Raw genomic sequence first — 25144 nt, forward strand, 5'->3', positions numbered from 1 at the left:
CTCCCCTCTCTATCTATTCGTCCCCTGCTCTCTCCTCTCTCTCTTACCCCCTCCTCTCCTCTCTCTCTCTCCTTCCTCCTTCTCTATATAGGTATAGACATATAAAGTGTAGGAATGTATATTTGTTATGCCTTACAAATGTCTCAGAATTATACTGTAGCTTTTGGGCACCTCTCTCTCTCTTTTTTTTTTCTCATCTGAATTTGTGATTTTCTGTATTATGTTTTCTTTCCTTTTGTATGTTTAAAAAATCTTTTTTTGGGGGTGGCTAGGTGGTGCAGTGAGTAAAGCCTGGCCCTGGAGTCAGGAGGACCCAAGTTCAGTTCCAGCCTCAGACACTTAACACACACACACACACACCACACACACACACACACACACACACACACAAACACACACAAAACTAGCTGTGTAACCTTGGGCAAGTTACTTAACCTTAATTGCTCTCTAAAAGGCAAAAAAAAACCCAAAATACCCCCCCCCTTTTTTTTCAACTAACATGAATTTCTTTTTCTCTTCTTCTTTTACTCCTTTCAATGAGAAAGAAGAAAAGGGGAAAAAAAAGATCATGCATTTTTTGGCTGGTTGGAAATCAGATTTGCAATTCTTGGCCACTTGGCCCCTGTGAAGTATCCAGGCTCTCTTCTGGAATGCACAGGCTGGGCTGACATCCAGAGGCAGGTTGGCAGAAGGGTCAGAGTGACAGGCAAGGTTTGTGTTGATAAGATTTGGAGACTGAATGTTTCCTCTTCTGATGGCTCACATATCTGGGAACTCTATCCTGTAAGCGAAGTTCTAGCTTGAACTCTCAGAAAAAAAGGTTTGTGTTTTATTCCCCTCTCCCCCCCCACCCCCCCAAGCCCTTGCCAGTAGCCCTTTTGTGTCCTGGTGAAGAGGGATATAGGCTCTGGGAAGCTGCAACCAACAAGAGGAAAAACTATGCTGTTAAGATTGATGATACCTTATATTAGAGAAGCTGGAGATATAATATGATTAATTGATTTTGTTTCATATCTCCTTTGATATAACAATACCTACAGAGAAGTCAGATATTAAAGACGGCCCCATTCTTCAATATTGTGTGTGTGTGTGTGTGTGTCTGTATGTATGTATGTATGTATGTATGGGGGCACAGAGGAAGAAGGGAGAAGTAAGGAAATGAGACCAAACAAAGGACTTTCAAGAGAGGTCTGGGTTAAAAAAAAATGCCCCAAGGTTACTAACAGACAAACCTTTGATTACATGTACACAAAATTATAGGCATTTGACCCAGCTGCAGTTGGAATCAGAAAGACCTAGTCTTAAAAAGTATTTGCTGAAGGAAGAAATAAATGAGCAAATGGTTCTGAGCAAAATGCACAGCCTAAAATTGAAGTCCTCATCACTGTATGAAGTAGAAATAAAATCTGGCATGTTCAATTTCTGTTCTTCCATACTACAAATCAGTCTCTCCTTGTGCCTTGCTTAAGCCCCAAAGAAAGAGGTCCAGCACGTATCTCCTTAACCTAATTAGCTCAAGTCAGTCTATCTTGTTTTTCTGATAAAACTTTATCTTACTAGATTTAAAAAAAAATTAGTTAAGAAATACCCCCCCTTTGCTCCCCCCAAACACTGAGGACATAAATATTTAGACTGTCATTTAATTATATCACAATATAACAATGCTGGCTACACCATTAGGAGGGAACTGGTTCCATATTTTATTATCTCCTTAAGTCTGACAGCTCCCGCCCAGAAACAATGTAATGGCAATCACCACAGCTTCCTTTTGGGTCAACAGACGTTTTAAAAAATTTTGTGAAAATTTCATGGTTGTCTATTATGTCAAACTCCTCGGTTTGTCGAGGCCATTAATAATCTGGCCCCGTTCTCCCTTTCTGACCTAATTTCCCATTGCTTCCCTATGTCTCCTGTGCTCCAATCAGGGAGACCTTTTGTTTTTTTTGCTAACCCATGCCATGGTCTTTCCTGTATCTGTGAACTCATTTCTGTAGCTCTCAAGAATAGTGGTAGGGGACACCAGAGAGGTCCCAAGACCCTTTCAAGGTGGTCCATCAGGTGAAAACTATTTTCATAATACTACTAATATATTTTAATTTTTATTATGAAAAATAGGTACATGTATATATTAATATGCCATATATGTACAAATAACATGACTATATATAACTAGACATATACATGTATACATATACACATATACACATGTGTTTGTACATCTCTCTCTCTAAACATTGGGAAGTCTCCTCAAAAACTTTTAACAATGTAAGGTAGTAATGAAAACAAAATGTTTGAGAACTGGCCCTGTCAAACTCAAAATAGAAACAGATCCCTGTGGACAACAGATTGACTTAGAAAACCTCAAATTAACATTATCTATGTTGTCCTGTATTATTTTGTTAAACATTTCCCAATTATATTTTAATCTGGTTTGTCCCCATTCAGGAATTTTGTGGGCCACTTAGGTAAGCTGGTCACGAGTTGGACATCTCTACTCTAGACTAATACTTTCCTTTTTCCAATGTTTTTATCTTTCTATCCATCTATCATCTATCTACCTATCCATCTCACTCTCTCTCTCTCTGTCTGTCTAATCTATCTATTGGTCTAGATCAGTATATTTGATCAGTCTAACACAGACTGGCAAATGTCAGTAATTTACAGCTTTAGAGAGCTGTCTGGGAGGAAATTCTCTAAGATGAAGTGACTCCTTCATGGTCATGTGGTTGCTTAGTTTCTGAGGCAGGCCTTCCAAGGCCAGCTCTTTATCCACTCCAGTATTTTTCCTCTTTTCATTATGTTTATCTCAGTCCTAATCACTCTGATTGGGCCAGTTCCAATTCCACTGTCTCCATGAAGCCCTCTCAAGGCTACTTCAACCCACAGAGATCTCTTTCTACTGACTTTCTCTTATACCTAATCAGTATTCTAAGGTTTAGTTTTTCACTAAGCTTTAATTGTGATCTCACTTGTGTAGTTTTCATTCCCCACCTGGACTGTGAGGTTCTTGAGTTGGGGAAAGGGAAGTCCTCTACATGATACCTCTTGGGTATCTATGATAGGACCTAGCATAGGGCCAGGCATTTGTAGGCAGAGAAATCCAGGCTGACCTTGGCATTGTCAGATAGGAAGTCCACTGAAAGCAAGTCAAAACAAAGATTCTTAATTCTGGCTTAAAATCTACCTGATGGTAAGAGATGGGAACAGGCCTCCGGAAAACGATCCACTCGACAATTTCACTACATGGCGGGGTAGTCAAGGAACCGGTGTAGCGGTAATAGCTTCCTAGGGATGCTGGCAGGAGGTCCCGAAGGACAAAGGGATCCAGAAAGGTTTCCTTCTCTGTTAAAGAGAAAAACAAAAAGGATGTCATCATTCACAATCATCTTCTCTATGGAGAGAGACTCTTTAATCACTCCTTGCCTCATCTTTGTTCAAATCCCACCTTCTGCAGAAGGGCTTTTCCTGGTTTCCCTTTCTGTTGCTGGCGGCTTCCCTTTGGGACCACCTCCCATTAACACTGCAAATTTCTTGGACTTACACACTTATTTGCATGCTGTCTGCCCCATGAGACTGTGAAATCCTGGAGGGAAGGGACCGTATTTTTATCTTTCTTTGCATTCCCAATGCTTAGCACCCTACCTGGCACACAGAAAGGACCTGAGACATGCTTGCTGACTGCCTGATTGAACTCTGGTATTGGGGAAAGACTAATGTCACATGGTATACTCATGCTGTATTCATTTTCATTGTCTATAGCAGGGGTTGGAATTGTATTTAGAAATGTAAAAACTGTTATTAGCTCAGGGACCTTACAGAACTGGTGATGGACTGGCTTTGGTCCTAGGGTGATCATTTGCCAAACCCAGGTCCATAGTTATGATGGGCAGGGCTATTGTTTTGGAGAGGTGGGGAAGAGAGAGGGAATCACCAGGTGCCTTATGGTGTCTCCAAAGCCATCATACATCAACTGGCCACCCTGAGATCAAATCCTACTCTACAGTAAAGAATGGATCTGGAAACTCATCCATGTGGGCTTGACGTCTAATGATGCAGATGGCAACCCCTTCTCTCTTGCCCCATTGTTTCCACAGTCTCTTCATGCTGGGGACCCCCTTTGCTTCCTCTTGTCATTGTATAACTAGTGTTCATGGGCTGTTCAACAGCCATCTCTCATTCTTCCAAAATGACTAACTCATCCTACAGTGCATAAGAACATTGATACTGAAAACCAGCTTCTTTTATAGGTTGTGGCACTTTAGTACAGTGGAATGTCTATTCTTGGCTCAGTGGTGAGAGAACCTGGGTTCTAATCCCAACTTTGCTTCGTAATATCACAGTGACTGTGGACAAATCATTACATCTCTCAATATTTCAGTTTTCTCATCTGTAAAAATGAAGATAAAATTAGGCGATGATTATCTCGAAATCTATTTCACTTAGTTTCTGTTGGCTGAAAATGTCCCCAGATCTCTCTCAAGGAAGAACTGATTTTTTTTCACATAAAGAGCTTTAAAATGGATTTTAAATGGGTAGAACACTAGTAAATTAGTATTAATTTAGAAATTACACTAACAGGTATGAATCCTAAGTATGCTTTGTTTCCTAAAATTTCTCTCTCTCTCTCTACCCACCCCCCAACTTCTAATTTTATCACTCTTGAGAACTCCCCTATGGACATTTTATCTACTTATGCAAACTGGGAAACTCCTCTGGAGCTGCTTGTGGACCAGGAGAGGTCAAGTCACCAAGGGTGAGAGGGTGATCCACTCAGCATTTGTCAGAGGTGGGACTGATGGTCTTTCTGATCCAAAGGTTGGTCCTCTAGGCATTAAAGCACACTGTGTCCCCTTTCCTCAACTTTGGTATTAGCCATTTGGAATCACACGTTTAGCATTAATCTCTACACAATGTATGACATCCATATTACATTGTTTAAGGAAAAGACTTGTGAATGAGGCCTGACAGAACCATCTTAGCAGAGGGCTCCCCTCCCTCGGCTGTGATGAGGTAAGTCACTTTAAGTTAATTATCTAGGATAAGAAAGGCTGCAACTCAAGGACGAAAGAGCATTCCAGGGCTAATGGAGCTAGTTAGCTAATTTAGCTAACTAAAGAGTGCTGAATAAGAGTCAGGAACCCCAGACTCAGTTCTGTAACACTTAACCTGTAGACATCTCAGTTTTCCTATGCGTCCAGTCCAACCACAGAGGTGAGGAAGAGTTCAAGGATGAATAGAATGCAGGAAAAAAGGAGCAGGATTTGGAGTGAAGGGATCTGGGTTCAAAAGCTGACTTTGGTCATTACTATCTATGCACAGAAGCAAGTCCTTTCACTTTTCCTATGCTTCAGTTTCCTCATCTCCCTTCCTCTTGGGAAGCAACATCAACATTGGAAAAGTACTCTGTCTCTGCAGTCAGAAGACTTAGATTCGAATCCTACCTCATTCTCAACTAAAGTTTTCTCCTCCTTGTTAACCTCCTTTTCACTTCAGAGAAACCTCTGGCTCTAAGGTCTCACTCTCCTAATTGGTGACCGTCTGCCTGGATCATTATCCAAGGAGATGTTGAGTCATTTCAGTCATCTTGGTGACCCCATTTGGGGTTTTCTTGGCGGAGATACTGAGGTGGTTTGCTATTTCCTTCTCCAGCTCATTTTACAGATGGGGAAACTGAGGCAAACAGGGTGAAGTGACTTGCCCAGAGTCAAACAGCTAGTAAGTATCTGAAGCTGGATTTGAACTCTGGAAGATGAGTTTTCCTGCCTTCAGGCCCAGTTCTCTTTGCACTATGGCGCCACTTAGCCGCCATTACCTGGCACATGGTAAGAACTTAATAAATGTTCTTTCTGTATCTCTCTACCTACCTCTGATACTTACAACTTCATGATGCTGAGCAAGTCACATCTCTGTATCTTAGTTTCCTCATCTACAAGATGAAGGAGTTTGGTCTCAATGATCTGTAAGGTTTCCTCAGCTCTAAATCTTTGAGTTTAAACCAGGCATTCAAATGTCAACACCAATTTGAAAAGCCTCCACCAGCAACATATGACATGCCCCGGGAGGCCAAGCTGTGTCCGTAACTTCCCCCTGCTCCCCACCCACATTCCTCCCTCTCAGTAGAGGGATCCTGTCATTCCTCCAACCACTCATTTGGAACAGAAGCTTGCCCTATCTCCAGAGGATGCCCTCACCTATAAAACAGGCTTGTAAATATTGCCAATTGCAATCTCCCCTAGGGGATGGGTGAAGAAAGGCCAAGAGAGGGTACGGGAGCACCAAAGGACATGGCGGTTAGGCAAATGACAAAAGGGGGGGCAGCTGGAGTAGAGGCGGAAGGAGCGGGAAAGAAAGAGGAAGGGAGAAAAGAGTCTGGGGAAAGCCTCCCCAACATAATTCACTGTTATCTGTGCTGTTGGTTTGCTCATTTCTGTACTGATTCAGATAGTCTTCCTACAACTTTACTGTCTCCCTGGACTCATCTTTGTCCTTCCCACTATCCCTTGAATCTAGAAAGTCACTTTAAATTTAAACCCAAACTTGGCAATAACTAACGGCTTTAATTTAAGGGCTTTTAACTGTAAGCTGTAGCTCGAGTTAATATCCCGGCTACCAGACGGAGCGCACATGGGCATGGCCAGGACAGTCAGATATGTGCTTGGCTGCCTCTGTGTTTTCTGGGCTGGAAAAATAATGAAAACAGAGCTGAAGAGAGAGGGTCTGTGTGGACTTTGCTTTACCAGCCTTGGAGTAACCATATTTTCTTCTAAATGATACTGTTGAGTGAAATGTTTCAGCTAGCCAATGACCCACAATACCCTGCCTTGGGATCAAGGGGAATGGCTTAACGGACACCAAAGACATTCTTATTTTATTTTCTTTGCATCTATTTTGGCTTTTTTTGGGGAAAATTTATGAATATAAAATATATTTGATAAATATAAAAATATTTATAGATTTTTAGACCTAGATCTGGGAGGAACCTTATAGGCCAAGAGTCCAACTTTCTCATTTTAGAAAGGAAGATTTGGGGCCCAGAGGTTAGGTTACATGCTCAAGTTCACAGGGAGTAAGTGTCTGGGCAGTATTTTAACTCAGATCCTTGGACTCCCAAGCCAGCATCATTTCCATTTACTTAACTGGAAACATGTTGTCACACCACAGTAGAATGGAAACTCCTGTAGGACAGGGATGATTTTCATTTTGGGAGGCAGGGTGGCACAGGAGATAACACACAGAACTTGGAGTAGAAAGATCTGGGTTCAAATTCTGCCTTAGATATGCGCTCTGTGACCTAAGACAAATAATTTAATTTCTAAGACCCTCAATTTCCTCATTTATAAAACAGTGACAAAAATAGCATTCAATCAAGAGACATCATAGACAGGATTTTTGTAAACCATAAAATACTATGTCACTGTAATTAAAATCACCATAGGGAGATCTAGAGGAGGAAGACCCCTCCACTGATGCTGATTATCTCCCATTCCACACTGCTGGTTTTGGAGAGCAGCCAGGGTACTGAAGGGTTAAGGGGCTTGCCCTGGGTCCCAGGGCCAGTGGGTGCTGGAGGGAGGGTTCATAACTCTGCAGCCAGCTGTCTTCCCACAATGCCAGAGCTGAGCCTTGTTACTGTTCTCATTGGTATTGGCTCATTTTTCTCATCTTATACAACAGAGTTTAGATAGAAGCAGTCCATAGACACATTTCTATCCTGCTATTTGTTTTTAACTCTTTATATTCTGTGGACTGTTCAACACACAAAGTAACTTTTCTATAACTGATTAAAAATCTTGGTAAATAACCTCATCTTGCTGTAGGTTCACTGAAAGTATCTTCTGGGGGCAGCCAGGTAGCACAGCGAGTAAGAACACCGGCCCCAGAGTCGGGATGACTTGGGGATCGAATCTGGACTCAGACACTTAGCACCCACACAGAAACACCTGGCCATGTAACCTTGAGCAAGTTACTTAACCCCAATTGCTTTTAAAAAAAAGTATCTTCTGGTGAATTGCTGTTGCAGGCAGGACAATGGGAACGGTCTGTAAGTTACTGTTATTAATTTGTATAATATTAGAGTAATACACACAATATTGTTATGATTACAATTAGTGTTATTACTGTTTTGTTACTGTCTTTGAATACCACAGTGCTGGTATGCACTAAGAGCTTAATAAATGCTGACTGACTGGTTGAAGGGCACAAAGTAACAACAAATCCTTGTTGAGCCTTCTGAATATGTCCTTAATCCTATAATGTTAAATAGACAATCCACAGAAGTTATGGACTGTGGAAAAACCACTGAACAATTAAGAGATTGTTTATGACCTTGGCGTGGGCAAGTTTGCATCTAATTTTGCAAGAGAGAAAACCTCTCTGAAGTTATAGCTTTAAAAAAGAAAACTCAGCAAAGCTTCCCCCTTAAATCTTAGAGGACTAGAAGTGAGGTCCCTCCAGTGAGGCTGGTGGCTTCAGCTGGGATGCTGAGAGCAGGCCAGAAATTGCTTTTGCCCATTTCGGCCTCAGCTGAAAAAATACCATCTGTCCTTGTCCTCTGAGGCCTGGCCACAGCTGCCCAGGCTGGGGTTCCAGATTTAAATTGGTCAAAAGTTACAGCCAAATGTCAGATTAGCAGAGAAAAGAAAATCTTGCCTGTGTTGTTTCCATATTTGCTATAGTCTAGCCTCTTATAATTTTTAGCTTTTTTCAAGACCCAACCCAAATGTTACCTCCTACAGTAAACCTTCCCTGATTCCTCTTCATCGTGACCGCTCTGTTCCTTCTCAAATTATTCACCTGTTTAATTATTTTATCTGATCACGGCAATGGAAGGTTTTTGAGGACGAGGCTATTTTTCACTTTGTTTCAGAATCCCTAACTCGAAGTGGGATGTTTTGTACACAGCAGGCATTTAATGAGTGCAGAATCAATTGCCATGCATCATCGTGATCATTCTCTAAAGCAGGGATTTTCTGTGTCTGGTCCTTTGGGCTACACAGTTTGGTGAAGACCCTTTCTCAGAATCATGTTCTTAAATGTTTAAATCAAATATGAAGAATTATAAAATAGACCAATTATATAAAATAGTTATCAAAATATTAAAAAATCAAGTCCACAGACCTCAGGTTAAGATTTGTGAGTTGAAGGGTTTATAAGGCTAGTCACAGCATCATAATCTTAGCTCTGGAAGAAGCACTAGAGATTCTTTCATCAAACACCTTTATTTTATACATGAGGGGCTAGATCTAGTCTGAGGAGATGATTTCCCCAAGGACAAGATAAAGAGGTTCAGTCTCTGTTCTCCAGATCCTAGGCCTCAGTTTCCTCATCTGAAAAATGAAGGGGTTGGGTTAAATGTCTTCTGATGTTCCCTTCCAGCTCTGAAGCTATGACTGTGATCCCACCACTGTGTTCTTTGGCTTAACCCCACCTAATGCTGCTGGGAAGCCTGGATTGTTTCTTCTCTCTGTATTTCTCTCTAATTTCCAATCACTGGCTTCTTCAGTTACAAACAAGTCCAGATTCATCCTTTCAAAAAAAAAAATCCACAAAAACAGCAACAACAACGCTGCTCACTTGACCCCACCATCCCCTCAGGTTGTCATTCTATAGTTCTTCTTTGCATGGGAAAAGGAATGACTTCTCTTGGAAAATGTCTTCCATATTTCTTGCTTTCATGTCTTCACCAGGTACTCACTTCTCAACCCCTTATTATCTGGCTTCTGATCCCATCACTAGACTCAAATTGTGCTCTTCAAGGATTTCAGCGGTCTCTTAGTTGCTCAATCCAATGACCTTTCCACAATGTTTATTTTCTTGGTCCTTTCTGCAGCTTTTTATACTGTTGGCCAACCCCTTTTCCTGGATGTTCTTCTTGGGTTCTGTGCCATCTGTCTTCTTTGCTAAATTATCACACATTCATCTCTCACCCATTAAGCGCAGGGTATCTTCCAAAGCTGGGTGATGGGTTCTCTTCTCTCTGTAGGGTCTTATCAACTCTCAGGGGTTCAAATATAAACTCTATAAGTATGATAACAATATCTATCGGTACGATTCTAATCTCCTGAATTCTGTGCTCACGTTACACCAGCTACCTGCTGGACAGCTCCCTCTAAATGGCCCATCAGCACCTCCAACCCAACATGTTAAAACCAAAAGTCATTATTTACTCTCCAAAGGAGCCATGCTTCCAAATATTATTCCTTTAACCTTGGTACTGTCTTCAACTCCTAATTCTTACTTACTCCCATATCTCGTCCATTACCAAATCTCATCATTTCCATTTTCACAACATCCATCATATATGACCCTTTCCCTCTGCTTAACAAGGCAACCACCCATCGCTTCTTGCCTGGAATACTGGAATAGCTTTGGTATTAGCCTCTATGCCGCCAGTTTCTTCCCACTCCGAGTCATCTTCCACTCAGCTGCTAAGGCAACTTTCCTAAAGCACAAGTTTGATAATGTCATCACTACCTTATATTGAGCGCCTCCCTATAACCTTCACAAATAATTTAAAAAATACTCAGTTTGGCAGAAAGTCCTTCATAACCTGCCCAATTCCTACCTTTCCAGTCTTCTTACACTTTACTTCCTTTAACGTGATCCATGATCCAGTTACATACACTGGCCTTTTCTAGCATGTGACAGTCCATCTCCTGTTTCTGTGTCTTTGTCCTGATTGTTCCCCATGTCTAGAATCTTCTCTTCTCACTGATGATGTGGGAAACAATGGGTATGGAGCACTCACCACAGTCACACAGCTTGTGAGAGGCAGAACCAGGATGTGAATTAAGGCTTTCCTCCCATATAGAGGTCTGGTTATCTTCATTCTTCACATGCTTCTTTGTCCACTAGCGTTCAGACAGAAATGGTCCTGGGTCAAGTAGCTGCCCAGCTTTCAATTTTTTATATTTAATGACAGATGGACAGGTGGACAAAATAATGACTTTCTGCAGCTGAATAAAAATGTTAACCTGAAAAATCATTTTCTAGAAACTCAAAGATTCCTCAGTGCAAAAGGGGTAACAAGGAAAGATGTACCCCTTATCCTGCCCTCTTCCTCCTCCTGCTCCTCCTTCCTCCAACATCTCTTCCTCCTTTTATATATTGGGATTTAACCCCTTGTTGCATTGTTTCCTGGATTTAAATAATCAACAAGTATTTATTAAACCCCTATAATGTCCCTCAGCACTGGGGATACAAAGTAAAAAATGTCCCTACTATTGGGTACTTAGGGTCTATCAGTTATTGCTTTGTCCCTGGGTCTGACTGAACCCCATGGCTCCGGATACAGCAGGAACAACAAATATTGTTTCTGTGCCGTTTTTGTTCCAGGCTCTGTGCTAAGTGCTGGGAATCCAAAGAAAGACCAAGGCTGGTTTCCATTTTGCTCTCCCTTATGTCCAGGGTTTTGCGTTTTGTGGCCTGCATATAAACAGTCAGACCGAAGATGTCACCCAAAACTTCAGTGATTGCCACATTAATTGTGCCTTGACTGTTAAACATGAAGACTACCAGGGAGGAAGTGTTTGTTTGTTTCTTTCTCTCTCTTCTTTTTTTTCCTCAAAGTCTTCCATGAAAATACTTATTAAAACAACTCCTCAGAGAGCTCAGTTTCCAGGTCAGAGCCTTTATGGATGATCTCCACCTAGGCTGTTTTGGGAAAACTTTGCATCTAACTCAGTTATTTGGAACTGGAAGTTCCCCTCCTCTATAGAATGAATTATTGATAATAGTTAAGAATTCCCAGGCCAGTAACCAAAGCCTCATAATGAAGCTGAGTGAGGAATGATAGACCAACTGTAGATAGTTGAGAATTAGTCATAATGTATCTACTCCTTACTTGGGTAATGCCCACTCACGGAAAATGGAAAGTAGAATGATTGTATCTCAAGCCGAAAGTCTTAACGGCCTACATTAAAGAAGTCTTCCATTTAAAAAGTCTTAATAAATGCCCATTTTATGCCATCCTTAAAAAGGGTGATGGAGATCCATGATCATCTGGATGGCCCGGAACATTTCTCCTTCAACTTTTGTTCCAATTAGCAATCTGAATTCAATATATTCCCATCCTTACCACTTAACGAGTTTGGAAAAATATTTGAAACACTCCACTTGTACCACCATTCATTCCATTAGGCAATAATAAGCAGGTATTGCATATTACTATATCAAAGGACTGCAAGAGAATGAAGCTCATTGGCGACTTTCAAGAATTCTTGGTCCCGTACGCAGACAATATTATATTTTAATAATTAATTGTTCATCAAAGGGAAAGATGAGGAACAGGGATGCTAAATTCAAAGTTATTCAAATTGCAGAAATGAATAATGTATGACTTTTATATTAAATACACACTGTATTAAGCAGTCTACATTTCATCCAGCTCTGTCTTTCATTTTTAAACATTCTGAACTACAATATGAATAATCAGTCAGGGGAGGTTTATTTAGAAAAAGAAATGGTTTATTGGAATGCAAACCAAGTGTTATCTGGGCATGATTAAATTTTTGTCATCAATTAGAATTAAAAAAAAAAAAGTCTGCAAAGTCATGGTCAACTATTAAGCCCCAAGACAACTAAACCCACTTGCTGATTTTTTCATCATCAAATCGCAAACGGTTAAATTCTGTCCAACTTTTTATCTCTCCAAGCAATGCTGGGAGGTAATTTTTAATTAAAGGAAATTTGAAAGATGGAAACTAAACATGCATAATTGGATTAAAAATGTGATAATTAAAACATTAGATGATAATCATCTATTTTATTGCATTTTCAGGGGGTTAATAACCTAATATTTTGAATGCTCCAGTTACAATGCAAGAAATGGGCTTTATGAAATATGGTGCTCGGGAAAAGCGTGTAGTCGCAAGTGACATTTCTGGGCCGCAGCCCTGAAAACTAAATTATTGCTAGACGGTATTCCTCCAGCCGTAGAGAAAGGGGCTCTAGATCGGTGGGAGAGAAAAGACTTCCACTTAACAAAGTAATTCAGTACAGGAGATCAAGTAATGGAAAAGAAAGGCACTTAATTACCTGACAACAGAGAAGAGTGTCAGGTCTGGGACTGGAAGACTCTGGGAGGGCCTAACTCTTCCACTCCCCAACCAAGTTACCCAAGAACAAACTGCTTAACTTGTCTGAGCCTTAACTTCCTCATCTGTAAAACAGGCTTAGCTATATTTAGCCTAGCTGCCTCACAGGGTTGAAGAGAGGGAAGGACTTTGGTATATCATTTCTCTAATATATGTAGCTAATACCATCTCACATATTATATAGAACTTTGTAGTATGTAGAATTGAGAGATTTGAGATATCACCGGAGACCAGAAAACCCAAGTTTCTGGGCACCCAACTCTGGAGTCCCCAATCTTCTGTATAGTGACTTCTGCAAAGGCAGAATAAAGCAAGGCTATTGCCAACCTCCTCTGGGAGATGGCATCTCTTAGGGAGGTTTAAGATCATGTTACTTTTGTTGGTGGCCATGGAAAAGGACAAAAGCATCGAAGGGCTGAAAGGACCCTCAGCTGCTATCTTCTCACAGATAAGTAAACTGAAGTCCGATATGGTTACAAGACTTGCCTGTAGGGACAGAGCTAATGTAAGGTGGGATTAGAACTCAGGTGACTCTGACTGCAAGTCTCGTTCTCTATCTACCACATCTCACAGTCTCACATCAGCCCAATTATGTTGCCCTTGTGGTCCACTAGACTCCCTAGATTTTTGCCAAGTAAACTGCAGCTAGAGATCCTGCCTCCATCTCGGATTTTTTTTAACCCAAGAACAAAGTTACCTTTACGTCCATTACATTTGATTTGGTTTGGCCGGCTGTTCTAGACTGGAAAGATTTTTTTGTATTCCTCTTCTCTCCTAGCTATCTTTCCTGGCTCTGTCCTCAACAAAGCTGTTAAGTTAATGTGGGCTGGGGAAAGTCATTCCAGGCAGAGGGAAGAGTTTGGGCCAAGGCAGAGAAGGACAAAATGAAGGGCGGGCTCTGGGGAAGTGTGACTGTAATTGAGGTTGGTTAGTGTGAAGAAGACACAGAGGGAAATCCTCAGAAATAAGACCAGAAAAGTAGCTTGGGGCCAGATTGGAAAGTGAAGAGCTGTTCTAGGCTCACCAAGGCAGTGGGGAGTTGTTGAAGTGTCTGAGTCACACCCTACAGGCTCTGCCCACTTTCCATATGCATAAAGTTGGGCCTGAATGGGATTTACCTCCAAAAGGAGGTCAGACATGCCTCCATTCAAACAGGAGAAGCATGAACTTCTGAAGGAAAGGGAGAAGGACTAGACCAGTGGTTTCCTTACCTGGGAAGTCCCAGGCAAGGAAATGCCCTCCATTAATGCAGGCCGATACCTTCTCTACAATGAGAAGTCTTGGAGATTTCCCTAGGACACCAAAGAATGGGTCATAGGACACAGAGCAAGTCTGTGCTAGGTCTTCTGGGCTTGGAGGTCAACTCCCAATCCACTAGATCAGTGGGGTCAAACTCAAACAGAAACGGGGAGTGTCATTGATAAGTCTGCACTGAACCATGTCCTTCAAGAAGGGTCCTGATAATCAGGAAGACTACTGGGGGCAGCTGGACTAACAGGCAGGGGGCATGACTATCTCCAGCTCAACGCTTTTTAGTGTCCAAGATGCTTAAATAAGAAGCTCTATAAAACCCTCTACCACGAAACACAGGGCAGAATGAGTAGCATGGCTTTCCCATCCTTACTGGCCATATTGGGGGACACGGTATCTAGGACACTGGCCTTGGAGTCGGGAGGACCTGAGTTCAAATCCAGCTTCAGACATTTACTAGTCACATGACCCTGGGCAAGTCACTTAACCCTGATTGCCTCAGTTTCTTCATGTGTAAAATGAACCAGAGGAGGAAATGGCAAAGCACTCCAGTATCTTTGCCAAGAAAACTCCAACTGGGGTCACAGAGAGTCAGACTCGACTGAAATGACGAAACAACAAAAATCCATACAAACACATAACTTCTTGGCTTAGCATTCAAGGCTCTGCATGACTGAACAATGCATTAGGCTACTCACATTCTATGAGTATCCTGTGCCTGGAATGCCTCCTCTTCCAATAATTAATAAGAGAAGCAGCGGGAAGATAATATGGTATAACAAGATTCTTGCGGCTCCTGTCTTTTGCTCAATATGCTGATTCTGTTGGTGTTGTATCATCTGCAAGTTTGCTCAGCCTGCTGTTTACGCAGGTGGAAAAGTCATTTCAGGATTGAGGGCTCAAAGGGACCTTAGAGTTGAACGCACCCATTTTACAGATGATGAAAATGAGGCCTGTATGTTGCCCAAGGTCACACAATTCCAACTGAGGTCCGATGACTCACTCCCCCAGGCTCCCAGGTTCTGAGTCCTTTGCACTGTTTCTCCTCAAGACAAAATATGTCAGATCTAGAGTCAAAAGAGCTAGGGGTTCAAATCCCACTTCGGATAAATGCCTGTGAAACCTGGCTACGCTCACCTCTCGGGGCTTCAGTCTCCTCATTTGTAGGATGAAGGATTTGGATCAGATGATTTTTCAAGTTGCTTTCAGTTCCAAATCTATGATCCCATCAAATTTTTTAGGTTTGTTTTTTGTGGATTGGTGCATATGTTGCTCAGTCATGGGGAGTTTTAAGGACAACATGTCTGATTTGTACAGAGACAAAGTGAGAGCTTTCTCTGATCTCCCTCATCGGGATGTAATCTCTCCCTCCTTGGTCCTTTCATGTCCATTTTTACCTCTTCTCATTACACATGCACGTACTCCCTTCCTGTTATGGTTGTCTGGGTGCACGTCTCCGTTCCCTTATCACGGGTCTGAGGACAAGAGCTCCGTCTTCTGTGTATGCTCCCAAAGCCTGTGGTGGGTCAGAGAAGACGTGCCTTCCATCCCAGATTCCTCCCCTGGTTTGTTTCGTTCACTAACATGGCACTTAATTTAAGGACTGATGCCTGAATGGCAAGTATGTTGACATTAATATCTCCAAAGGGAGGACGCAGAAGTAACACAGCGTCATTGTCAACAATTAAGGAAATCAACATGACATTTAAATTGCAGATTCCTATGGCGATGGAAGCACAATATTATTACTGGATTTTTCCAGTGTAGTGGCTCTCTCTCTCCATCTGTCTTTATGCCTCTCACAGGAATAATGGATATGGTGGGTGCAATATACTCTCAATTTCCTTTGGGGAGGAGGAGCTCAATGAATACTTTTGATTTTCTGGTATTATTCCCATTTCACAGTGGGGAAACTGAGGCAGGACAAGGTTAGAAGCCTTGCCCAAGGCCACACAGCCAGTAAGCAGAAGATTCAGGATAAAGGCATAAGTCTTTAGGCTTCCTGCCTGAAGTACATGGACTGTTCATTAGTTTAAAATAGCACTTTAAGTATTCTTAATATTGTTGAAATAATTACTAGATGATTATTATATTATCTCTTAAGTTTGTGGACAATTTACAAAATGCTTTCAAATACATGGTCTCATTTATTCCTCACAACAATGTTGGGGGCAGTAAACCAGAGCGTAGCACTGTGTCTAGAACACCATTGGTGCTTAATAAATGTTTACTGACTGACAAGGCAGGAATTACCAACCTCGGTTAACAGAAGGAAAAACTGAAGCTCAGAGAGGCTGAATTTCCCCTCTGTGCCTATGATGGGACAGCTCAGACAAAGTGTAAGTAGGGCTCTTTCTATGGAACCAGGCTGGGTTCCTCACCTCTAGAATGGTCTTCTTGTTTGCCTTTCCACTGGATTTCAGAGAATCACAAGATTTTAGAGCTGAAGCTGCCCACTTCTTAAGGCAGCCCATCCACTCTGGGGCAGCTGCCATAGTTGGGAAGCTTTCCTGACACCATGCTCAAACCTCTCCTGCAACATTCCCTCACTATTCCCAAGTTCTTCCCTGTGGGGTCTTTCATTGGCACTAGCTAGAAACCATGCATCTGTGCCAACCAGTGTATCTATGGAAACATCTATGCCAAAGTATTTATAAATGCCAGAGGTCAGTTCTGAAAGCAGTCCCAAACAGGCTGGCAATGATGATGATGATGATGATGGTGATGATGATGATGATGATGATAGCTGGCATTAAGACAGCAATCTAAGGTTTGCAAAGTGCTTATAGATTCTCCTTTGATAATAAAAGCTTTATATTACTTTAAGGTTTTATTTTATTTATTTACTTTATTTTTACATTTATTTTAGGTTTGCAAGGTTGACACTCTCAACAATCCCTGAGAGGTAGGTGTGATTATTACCTCCATTTTACAGATGGCAGAAACAAAGCAGACAGAAGTTAAGTGACTTGCTTAGGGTCATACAGTTAGGAAATATCTGAGGTGATAATCAAACTCAGGTCTTCTTCACTCCTGATTTAACACTATCCATATACAATAGGAAACCTAAAGGCTATCTTCTCTCTCTCTCTCTCTCTGTCTCTCTCTCTTCATCCCTCCCTCCCTCTCTCTCTCTGACTCCACACACACACACACACACACACACACACACACACGATGAAAATGTATCATCTTTGTAGCCTTCAAGATTCTGTTGCAATAACAAATATATTGACAGAGGTTGGTGGATCAAATGAGAACTGTCCTCTAAACTGAACCCAAACTGAATACTTTTGAAGCCTTTTATGTATTAAACGAACAAAATACATATATATAAATAAAAGCCACACCACTTCACCTTCCTAGATGAGAGTTAGAAACTCGTCCACATGCCTCTACTGGCATTTCTGACCCATTTGAAATCAGGAAACACTGGAAATGCCCCAAGTGAGCCCCTTTCTCTATGACTTTCCAGATCAAAGAGTTCAGATAAGCATCTGGGCTTTGTAGATCCTGAAGTGAGTGAAGCCAATTAGCAGGGATGGGATTGTTGCGTATTTATAGCACTCCCCAGGAAGGTTACATGCAATCAAGTGCTGGAAACGGGAACTTCAAAAGGGAAACCACGTCTTACATCCTGACCTGAAAAACACCACCAGGCCAAAGTTGATATAAGTTGCAACACTTTTCCTCCCCAAAGGAAAGGTAATTCATTGTTTATTTATAAAGACCGACTCTTCAGAGAAATGCAACCCCCAAGTCATCGGTTCAGATTCCACTGATCTGTTACATGTGCTGACTTGGAAAGAAGGAAGGAAATGAGCATTTATTAAACACCTACTGTGTGCCAAGAGCTATGCTAAGCACTTTACATACATTATCTCATGTGGTCCTCACAATATCCCTGAGATAGACGCTATTATTTGACAAGTGAAGAAACTGAAGCTGGTAGAGCCTAAGTGATTTGGTCAGGGTCACACATCTAGCTAAGAGTCTGAGGCAGGATTTGAATTCATGTCTTACTGAATCCATGTCAATCCTGTGCCACCTCCCGTGTTACAGATGAGGAGAAGTGATCTTCCCAGGATCATATTCCTAGGAAATGTCTGAGGCTGCCTTTGAACTCGGGTCTTCCTGACCTCAGGTCCAGTGCTCTATCCACCAACCATTAGTCAATGTTTTCTATCACATATAAGGGATTAGAATTCCTTCAAGGGTTTCGGAATTTTCACAGGCTCCCAGTTTGAGCTGCTAGTGATGAATTTGAACACTCAGAGGTGAGTGGTTGGTGAAGATTCTCTTGACATCTGAGTTGAAATGGTCCAGAAAACCCTGCCCTGGCTGCGTGTTGCTGGTTCACTAGAACATCCTTGGCCAAGATCTTCCTTGAGAGGCAGCATCACTCAAGGATCAGTCTTTAGAGGAGAGCTGTCTGACTGTCAAGGAGGAAGTCATCTGGGTAGAGAGAACCACCACTGTCTCCATCCTCATCCATCAATATATGAAGACCAAGAAGCATTTCTAGTCCATACTCATGGAAAGCTAATCCATGAAGATTGTGGTGGTGAAGGTGGTAGTAGGGAGCAGAGGAAGTCAAAGTAGTCATGACCGGTCTCCACAAATTGTTCCTGATACTTGGCTGAGGGTCTCGGCCAATGCTGAAGATTGGACAAGGCATGCTGAGCTACCAGACCAAAGGTCACTAAGGTACAAGAAAAGGTTCTCTGGCTAATTGTGTGCTTAAGGAAGGGACTGACAATTAAATTATGAAAAGTTTCAAGCCTTTTAGAAATACCCATCTACATACCAACAAACCTCTGTTCTGATCAAGGTGCATTTATTTTAAAAGTTAATGAAGAGGCAGTTAGATGGGTCAGTGGATATAGCAGTGGCCCTGGAGTCAAAAGGACCCTAATTCAAATCCAGCCTCAGACTTTTACTAGCTGTGTGACCCTGGGCAAGTCACTTAACTTAGATTGCCTCTGGGGGAAAAATAATTAACGAAGGAGGCCACTGAAAGTTAATCTATCAAGGTTTTAGTCCTGTAGTCAGGAGGACCTAGGTTCAAGTCCTATCTCTGATACATGCTGAATATATGACCATATAAGCTTTCAGTGCCCCAGGGAATTTTCCAACACTGCGATCTGTGGACAAAGCACTGATTTATTTGTGTGAGGGCAGAAAGCTTATACACCAGGAAGCTCCTTATGCCATTGAAATCCAAAGGATCAACTGTCTCTTCTTCTGTTAAAAAAAATCTGAAAAATTCTAAAATTGTATTGCTTATATAATTTCCTACTACTCAGACTTTTAAAAATTAACTCATATTGATTTTTTCCTATTGGTCTGAATTTGTGAGGTTTTACTTCGGAGTTGAAAATTTCCGAATAGAGGACTTTCAGGTGGTAGAAACAATGTTTGGTTGTTGTCCTTCATTCTCAGAGAACCAAAGTGACATCACCATGCTGGGGTCAAGGCACAGTGTGTTTGACTGTGGCTGATCAGATCAATAGGAGCTCGGAATGCTCTGCTGCAGGCCGGGCATAAGTAGTCCATAGAGTAAATAAAATGAAAAAAAATTACAAAAAAACAGTCTATATCCTGAAACCCTTCTCTCCCCCTACACCTAGCCATGGCTTCTCTGTGTATCCTCAGCTTCCACATAACAAGCACATTCGTCATCAAATACTTAGGAAAGGGCCGCTGTGTGCGAGTTTGTGTGGTTTTCCTCAAGTTTCTTCTTCTAGTTTTATATTAATTTTGGTCTTTGTTTTAACAAGTCGGAGGCTTGATTGTACACGTGAAGCTGCTTCAGGGACGAACCTCACATTAGTAACATGTTCGTTCCCGTCTTTTAAAATAGAATCAATTTGATTTTTCGGTTATATGATTGGGAGCTCACCACGTCTAGGGCCTGCTGATTTTCTGCCTGGAGAAAAGTGTTCATGTTGTACAGGGGTGAAGTTTCTGTGTAGGCCACGAGCCTTCGGACTTTCTCACTTCTTATTCCTAAACCATATTTTCTGATACACTTTTATTTGCTGTCCTATTCTATGTTCACCTTTGTATCAAAGTCACTGAGTTTCAAAGTATAAACTGATTTGATTTTTCCACACAGTAGACCATAAAATTCGAAATATACAGGAAAACGTGACAATCAACACAGCGGGGAAGGCCAGGGCCATTTTGATTTTGTCTGTGTACGTCCAGTGCCTAGGCAGCCCAATGTAGGAGTATATGAGTGATGCTACATCAGGTGCAAGTGGTAAAAAGAAAAAAAAACCCAACATACAATCCCTGTCCTCAGGGAGCTTATATTCTACTCTACTGAAAATTCTATTGACATTTCGAATATTATATTATGCTGTATACAATTGTCAAATTTAATTAAAAAGGTGATCATCAGAACCTACGATGTGTCAGGCACTGCAGACACAAAGACAAAAATGAAACCATTCCTGCCTTCAAAGAGCTTATATTCTACTGGAGAGAGATAACCTGGGTATAGATAAGTACACAGAAATCATGTCCCAAGTGATATTGGGAAGGGAAGAACACTAATGATTGGGGGAAATCGGGAAAGGCTTCCTGTAGGAGGTGAAACCTGATGCTTTTCTACTCCCAAATTCTCTGCTCTGAAACACCACTCCCACAATCTGATTGGCTTTTTTGAGGGCAATTGGGATTAAGTGACTTGCCCAAGGTCACACAGCTAGTTTTTGTGTTAAGTGTCTGAGGCTGGATTTGAACTCAGGTCCTCTTGACTCCAGGGCCGGTGTTCTATTCACTGTGTCACCTAGCCACCCCTCTGAATGGCTTTTAATGCAGTGTTTATGAACTTTAAAAAAAATGGTGTTTTATCATAATTTGTTTCATTTGTAATCCTATGTACTTAATTGTATTATGAATCTAAAAGCCTTGTTCTGAGAAGGGGGTTCATTGGCTTCACCAGTCTGCCAAAGGGGTCCACGATACAAAAATCTTTGCTCTAAGACAAACATATAAAATAAAGAGAAGAGAAAGTCTAGAAGGGAGATCGTAGTGACATAGACAATGTCAAAGAATGAGAGGTCTAGAGAGCTCGGCCCTGGACCCCACTTCCCTGCTTCTGTCCACTTGGGGCAGGCAGCTTTCCTATGCAGAGTTCTCCATCTTCTGTCCTCCTTTACAGCACAGACAAGAAACATTGTGGTCTGGCAAGACAGGCAGGAGTGGGCAGCACTGACACTGAAGGACATCCCAAGGACAGAAAGACAAAGAGAGAATGTCCCTAGAGCAGCCAACTATCCAGTTTTTGGCATATTACCTGACACCCCATCTCATGCTCTTTTCGTTCACTTTCTCAATTCCAGTAGAAAATTTGCCTCACAAGTCTCCTGCTAATGATGGAATCCCAAGACAGCCACCTTTCTTTCTTCAGCTCACAATTACTCTGCACACAGAGCAAACAGCTTGTCAGGGGTAGTTATGGTAAAAGTTGAAAAAACTGTCACACTGCTAACTGTGTTTTCTTGTTGTGATGCCTGATGGCAACCGATGAATGGATCCACTGGGAAACCCAGCCAAGGATGCCTCTCTCCCTTCTTAGTGCTTCTCTATTTTTAACTATACCACCATTGCCTTTGGGGCAATGACACCTTTTATAGGAATGTGCATTCATCCTAAAAGAAATTTCATTTCCCTCCTTGAATGTAAGACCACTTTCTGCTTCTATATTGCCAGCCAAGACATCTCTCCTAAAACTTGGTTCACCAACCAATGTCAATACCAGATTGGAGTATCCTTTTCTCCCTTGACACACTTTCTAGGTGATTTCATCTATTTCCATGGGACCAATTAACAACTCTACATACATGATGATGATATCTATGTCAAACCCTAATCTCTTCTCCTGAAATCCAGTCCCACATTGTCAATGTTCTATTAGACTTCTCCAACTAGACATTCCATTAGCATCTCAGAACTTGTCTTCTTCCCTCTCACTCCCAAACCTGCAATATTTCCAAATATTCTTTTCCTTTAATGGGTGCCAGCCCTTCTATTTATCTCATTCAAAATCTTTGAAGGACCCATGTCTCTGCATTCGCCTTCACCAATTATGAGCACTGGCAAGTCTTGTCATGTCTACCACCACAACATGTCTTAGCACTTCTATGGCCACCATACCCCAGTTTAAACTCTTATCACCTCTTTCCTGGGCATTTGCAATAGCCTCCTAATTACTTTCAGTCTCTCTCATCCTCCAAAGGGCTACTAAAATAAATTTTTTTTTTGCCTTCTGGAGGGCAATTGGGGTTAAGAAACTTGCCCAAGGTTACAGGCTAGTTTTTTCTGCGTGTGTGTGTGTGTGTGTGTGTGTGTGTGTGTGTGTTTGTGTTAAGCGTCTGAGGCCGGAACCGAACGCAGGTCCTCCTGACTCCAGGGCCAGTGCTACTCACTGTGCCAGCTAGCCTCCACTAAAATAACTTTCTTAAGGCATGAGTCTGACTATGTCACTTTTGCTCACAGTTAGTGGTTCCTTCATGCACCCCTGGGATGTGCTTCCTGATTCCTCAATTCCATATCTTAAAAATCTTAGCTTCATAAAAGGAGAAGGGAAAAAGTATTTATTAAGCACCTACTATGTTTCAAATACAGTATTAAGTATTTCATAAGTATGACATCATTTGATCCTCACAGTAACACTGTGAGGTAGGATTATTATTATCCTCATTTTATAGTTGAAGAAACTCAGGCATACAGTTGTAAAGTTTCCTTCCTTCCGAAGAAATCAAAGCTATCAACTGTCACATGACAAAATGCTCTAAAACACTATTGATTGGAGAAATGCAAATTAAAACAACTCTGAGGTACCACTCCACACCTAGCAGATTGGCTAACACAACAGGAAAGGAAAAAGACAAATGCTTAAAGAGATGTGGAAAAATTGGGACACTAGTGCATTGTTAGTGGAGTTGTGAACTGTTCCAACCATTCTGGAGAACAATTTGGAATTATACCCAAATGGCTTTAAAACTGTGCATACTCTTTTGATTTTGATTCCTCTACTAGATGTGTATTAAAAAGAAATAAAAAAAAATCAAAGGAAAAGGACCTACACACACAAAAATATTTATAGCAGCTCTTTTTGTGGTGGCAAAGAATTAAAAAATTGCTCAACAAGTATTAAGATTATGATGGAATCCTATTGTACTATAAGAAATGATAAGCAAGATGGTTTCAGAGAAACCTGGGATAACTTATGTGAACTGATGCAAAGTAAAGTATGCAGAAGCAGGAAAACATTGTGCACAATAATGACAATATTGTAATGATGACCAACTGTGAAAGACTTAGCTACTCTGATCAAGACAAATTTTTTTTGGCAACGTGGCTAATATGGAAATGTTTTGTATGATATCACATGTATAATTGATATATTGCTTGCCTAGGGCAGGGAGAAAATTTGAACTCAAAACTAAAAAAAAAAAGAATGTTAGAATAAAGTATACTTATATAATTTTTTTTTTAAAGCAAAAACTTGGCTCTTTCTGATTCCAGCTCCAACATTCAATTTCTTGTGCCTATATACTCTGACTGACATGCCTTAGTTTCCATGAAACATTTTCTGACCTAAACCCAATCTGATGCAACAAGTGAACCCCTCAGATTACTGTTCTCCAAGGACTGGGATTTTGTCACACTCAAGATATCTAAGGCTGGGTTTTGAGAAGGAAACCTGAAATGGCCTCATTTTGCAACACAATTAGATGAGTTTTTTTCAGGGGCTAATCAATGTGTTCTATCACTAATGACTTTTTTTTCTGGAAGTATGGGAAAGGGAGAATCACCAATTCACACTCATTTACTAGCAGAAGCTTTTAGGGCAGTCTGTGACATTTCTGGACTCTCTCCCTCTCCCCATCCCTTCTTTTCCCCTAGAAAAATAAAGTCTTTGTTGCTTACTAAGGAGCCTACAAGGCAGGAAAGGAAAGCATTTCTGGGTAGAAGGATGTGAAGAAAAGAGGCAAGGAGCTATATTATGAATCTGTCAATCCTGGTAAGATTTCCTTTCACAAAAGTAAAAGTTAGATTTTCAAGTGATAGACATGAGGAGGGGGGATGATGTTTTAATGCCTTTTAGTCTGTTGTAACATGGAGACAAACATTCTTTTGAGGGTGGAGGGAATTGCTAAAAATAATAGGAAACAGTTAAGACCAGATCATAGCTTTAAATATATGTGTGTACACACACACACACACACACTTTTTAAACTTGTTTTTTAAAGATAAGGTCCCTTTGCTCCATACCTTTCTCCACCTGATCAGAGATGATCAAAGATATTGGGACTGATTCCATTTCAGTGCCACATCACTTACCTGGAGTTGTTAAATGACAATGGATAAGTGTGGATGAGCAGTGATTGGAAATAGCTAATTCAGTCTTTCAGATCTTCTTTTCCTCAATCAATCCTCAGACCTTCAAGCCTTGCCTCAAGTGACAGGTGTGACCAGATCTCAGGGTTACCCTCCTCTCCTCTTCCCAATTGTTCTTTATTTGTTAAATATTCAAAGCATATACTTTCACACCCCTCCATTCACCTCATATTTATCTTGTTTACATTTATTGTACGTACATAGAAAGTAAGTGCCTAGAAGGCAGGGATTTTCTTTTTGCTTTTATTTATTATACACAAGCACAGAGGTAGGTGAGGAATATTTCCTGAATAAGGAAAATAATTCTTCCTGCACCAAGTGTCCAGGTAGCACAATAGATAAGAGCTGGTCAATGTGAAATTATCCAATAGTGACCTTAGTAT

The 25144-nt window shown here is 41.2% G+C and overlaps 1 protein-coding gene across 3 annotated transcripts in view; it reads right to left on the reverse strand.

Moving 5' to 3' along the window:
- The window catches only part of PTPRG (protein tyrosine phosphatase receptor type G), a 783084-nt gene that overhangs the window by 171307 nt on the left and 586633 nt on the right, over positions 1 to 25144 (reverse strand). For all 3 annotated transcript variants that reach the window (XM_069084201.1, XM_069084200.1, XM_069084202.1), the window contains exon 7: positions 3185 to 3342. In XM_069084201.1, coding sequence (XP_068940302.1) covers positions 3185 to 3342 — 158 coding nt within the window. The remainder of the gene's footprint in view (positions 1 to 3184; positions 3343 to 25144) is intronic.

This window comes from Petaurus breviceps, unplaced genomic scaffold, assembly GCF_028583685.1.
Source record: "Petaurus breviceps papuanus isolate PSGF00001 unplaced genomic scaffold, PetGlider_PUasm1.0 174, whole genome shotgun sequence".
Taxonomy (NCBI): domain Eukaryota; kingdom Metazoa; phylum Chordata; class Mammalia; order Diprotodontia; family Petauridae; genus Petaurus; species Petaurus breviceps.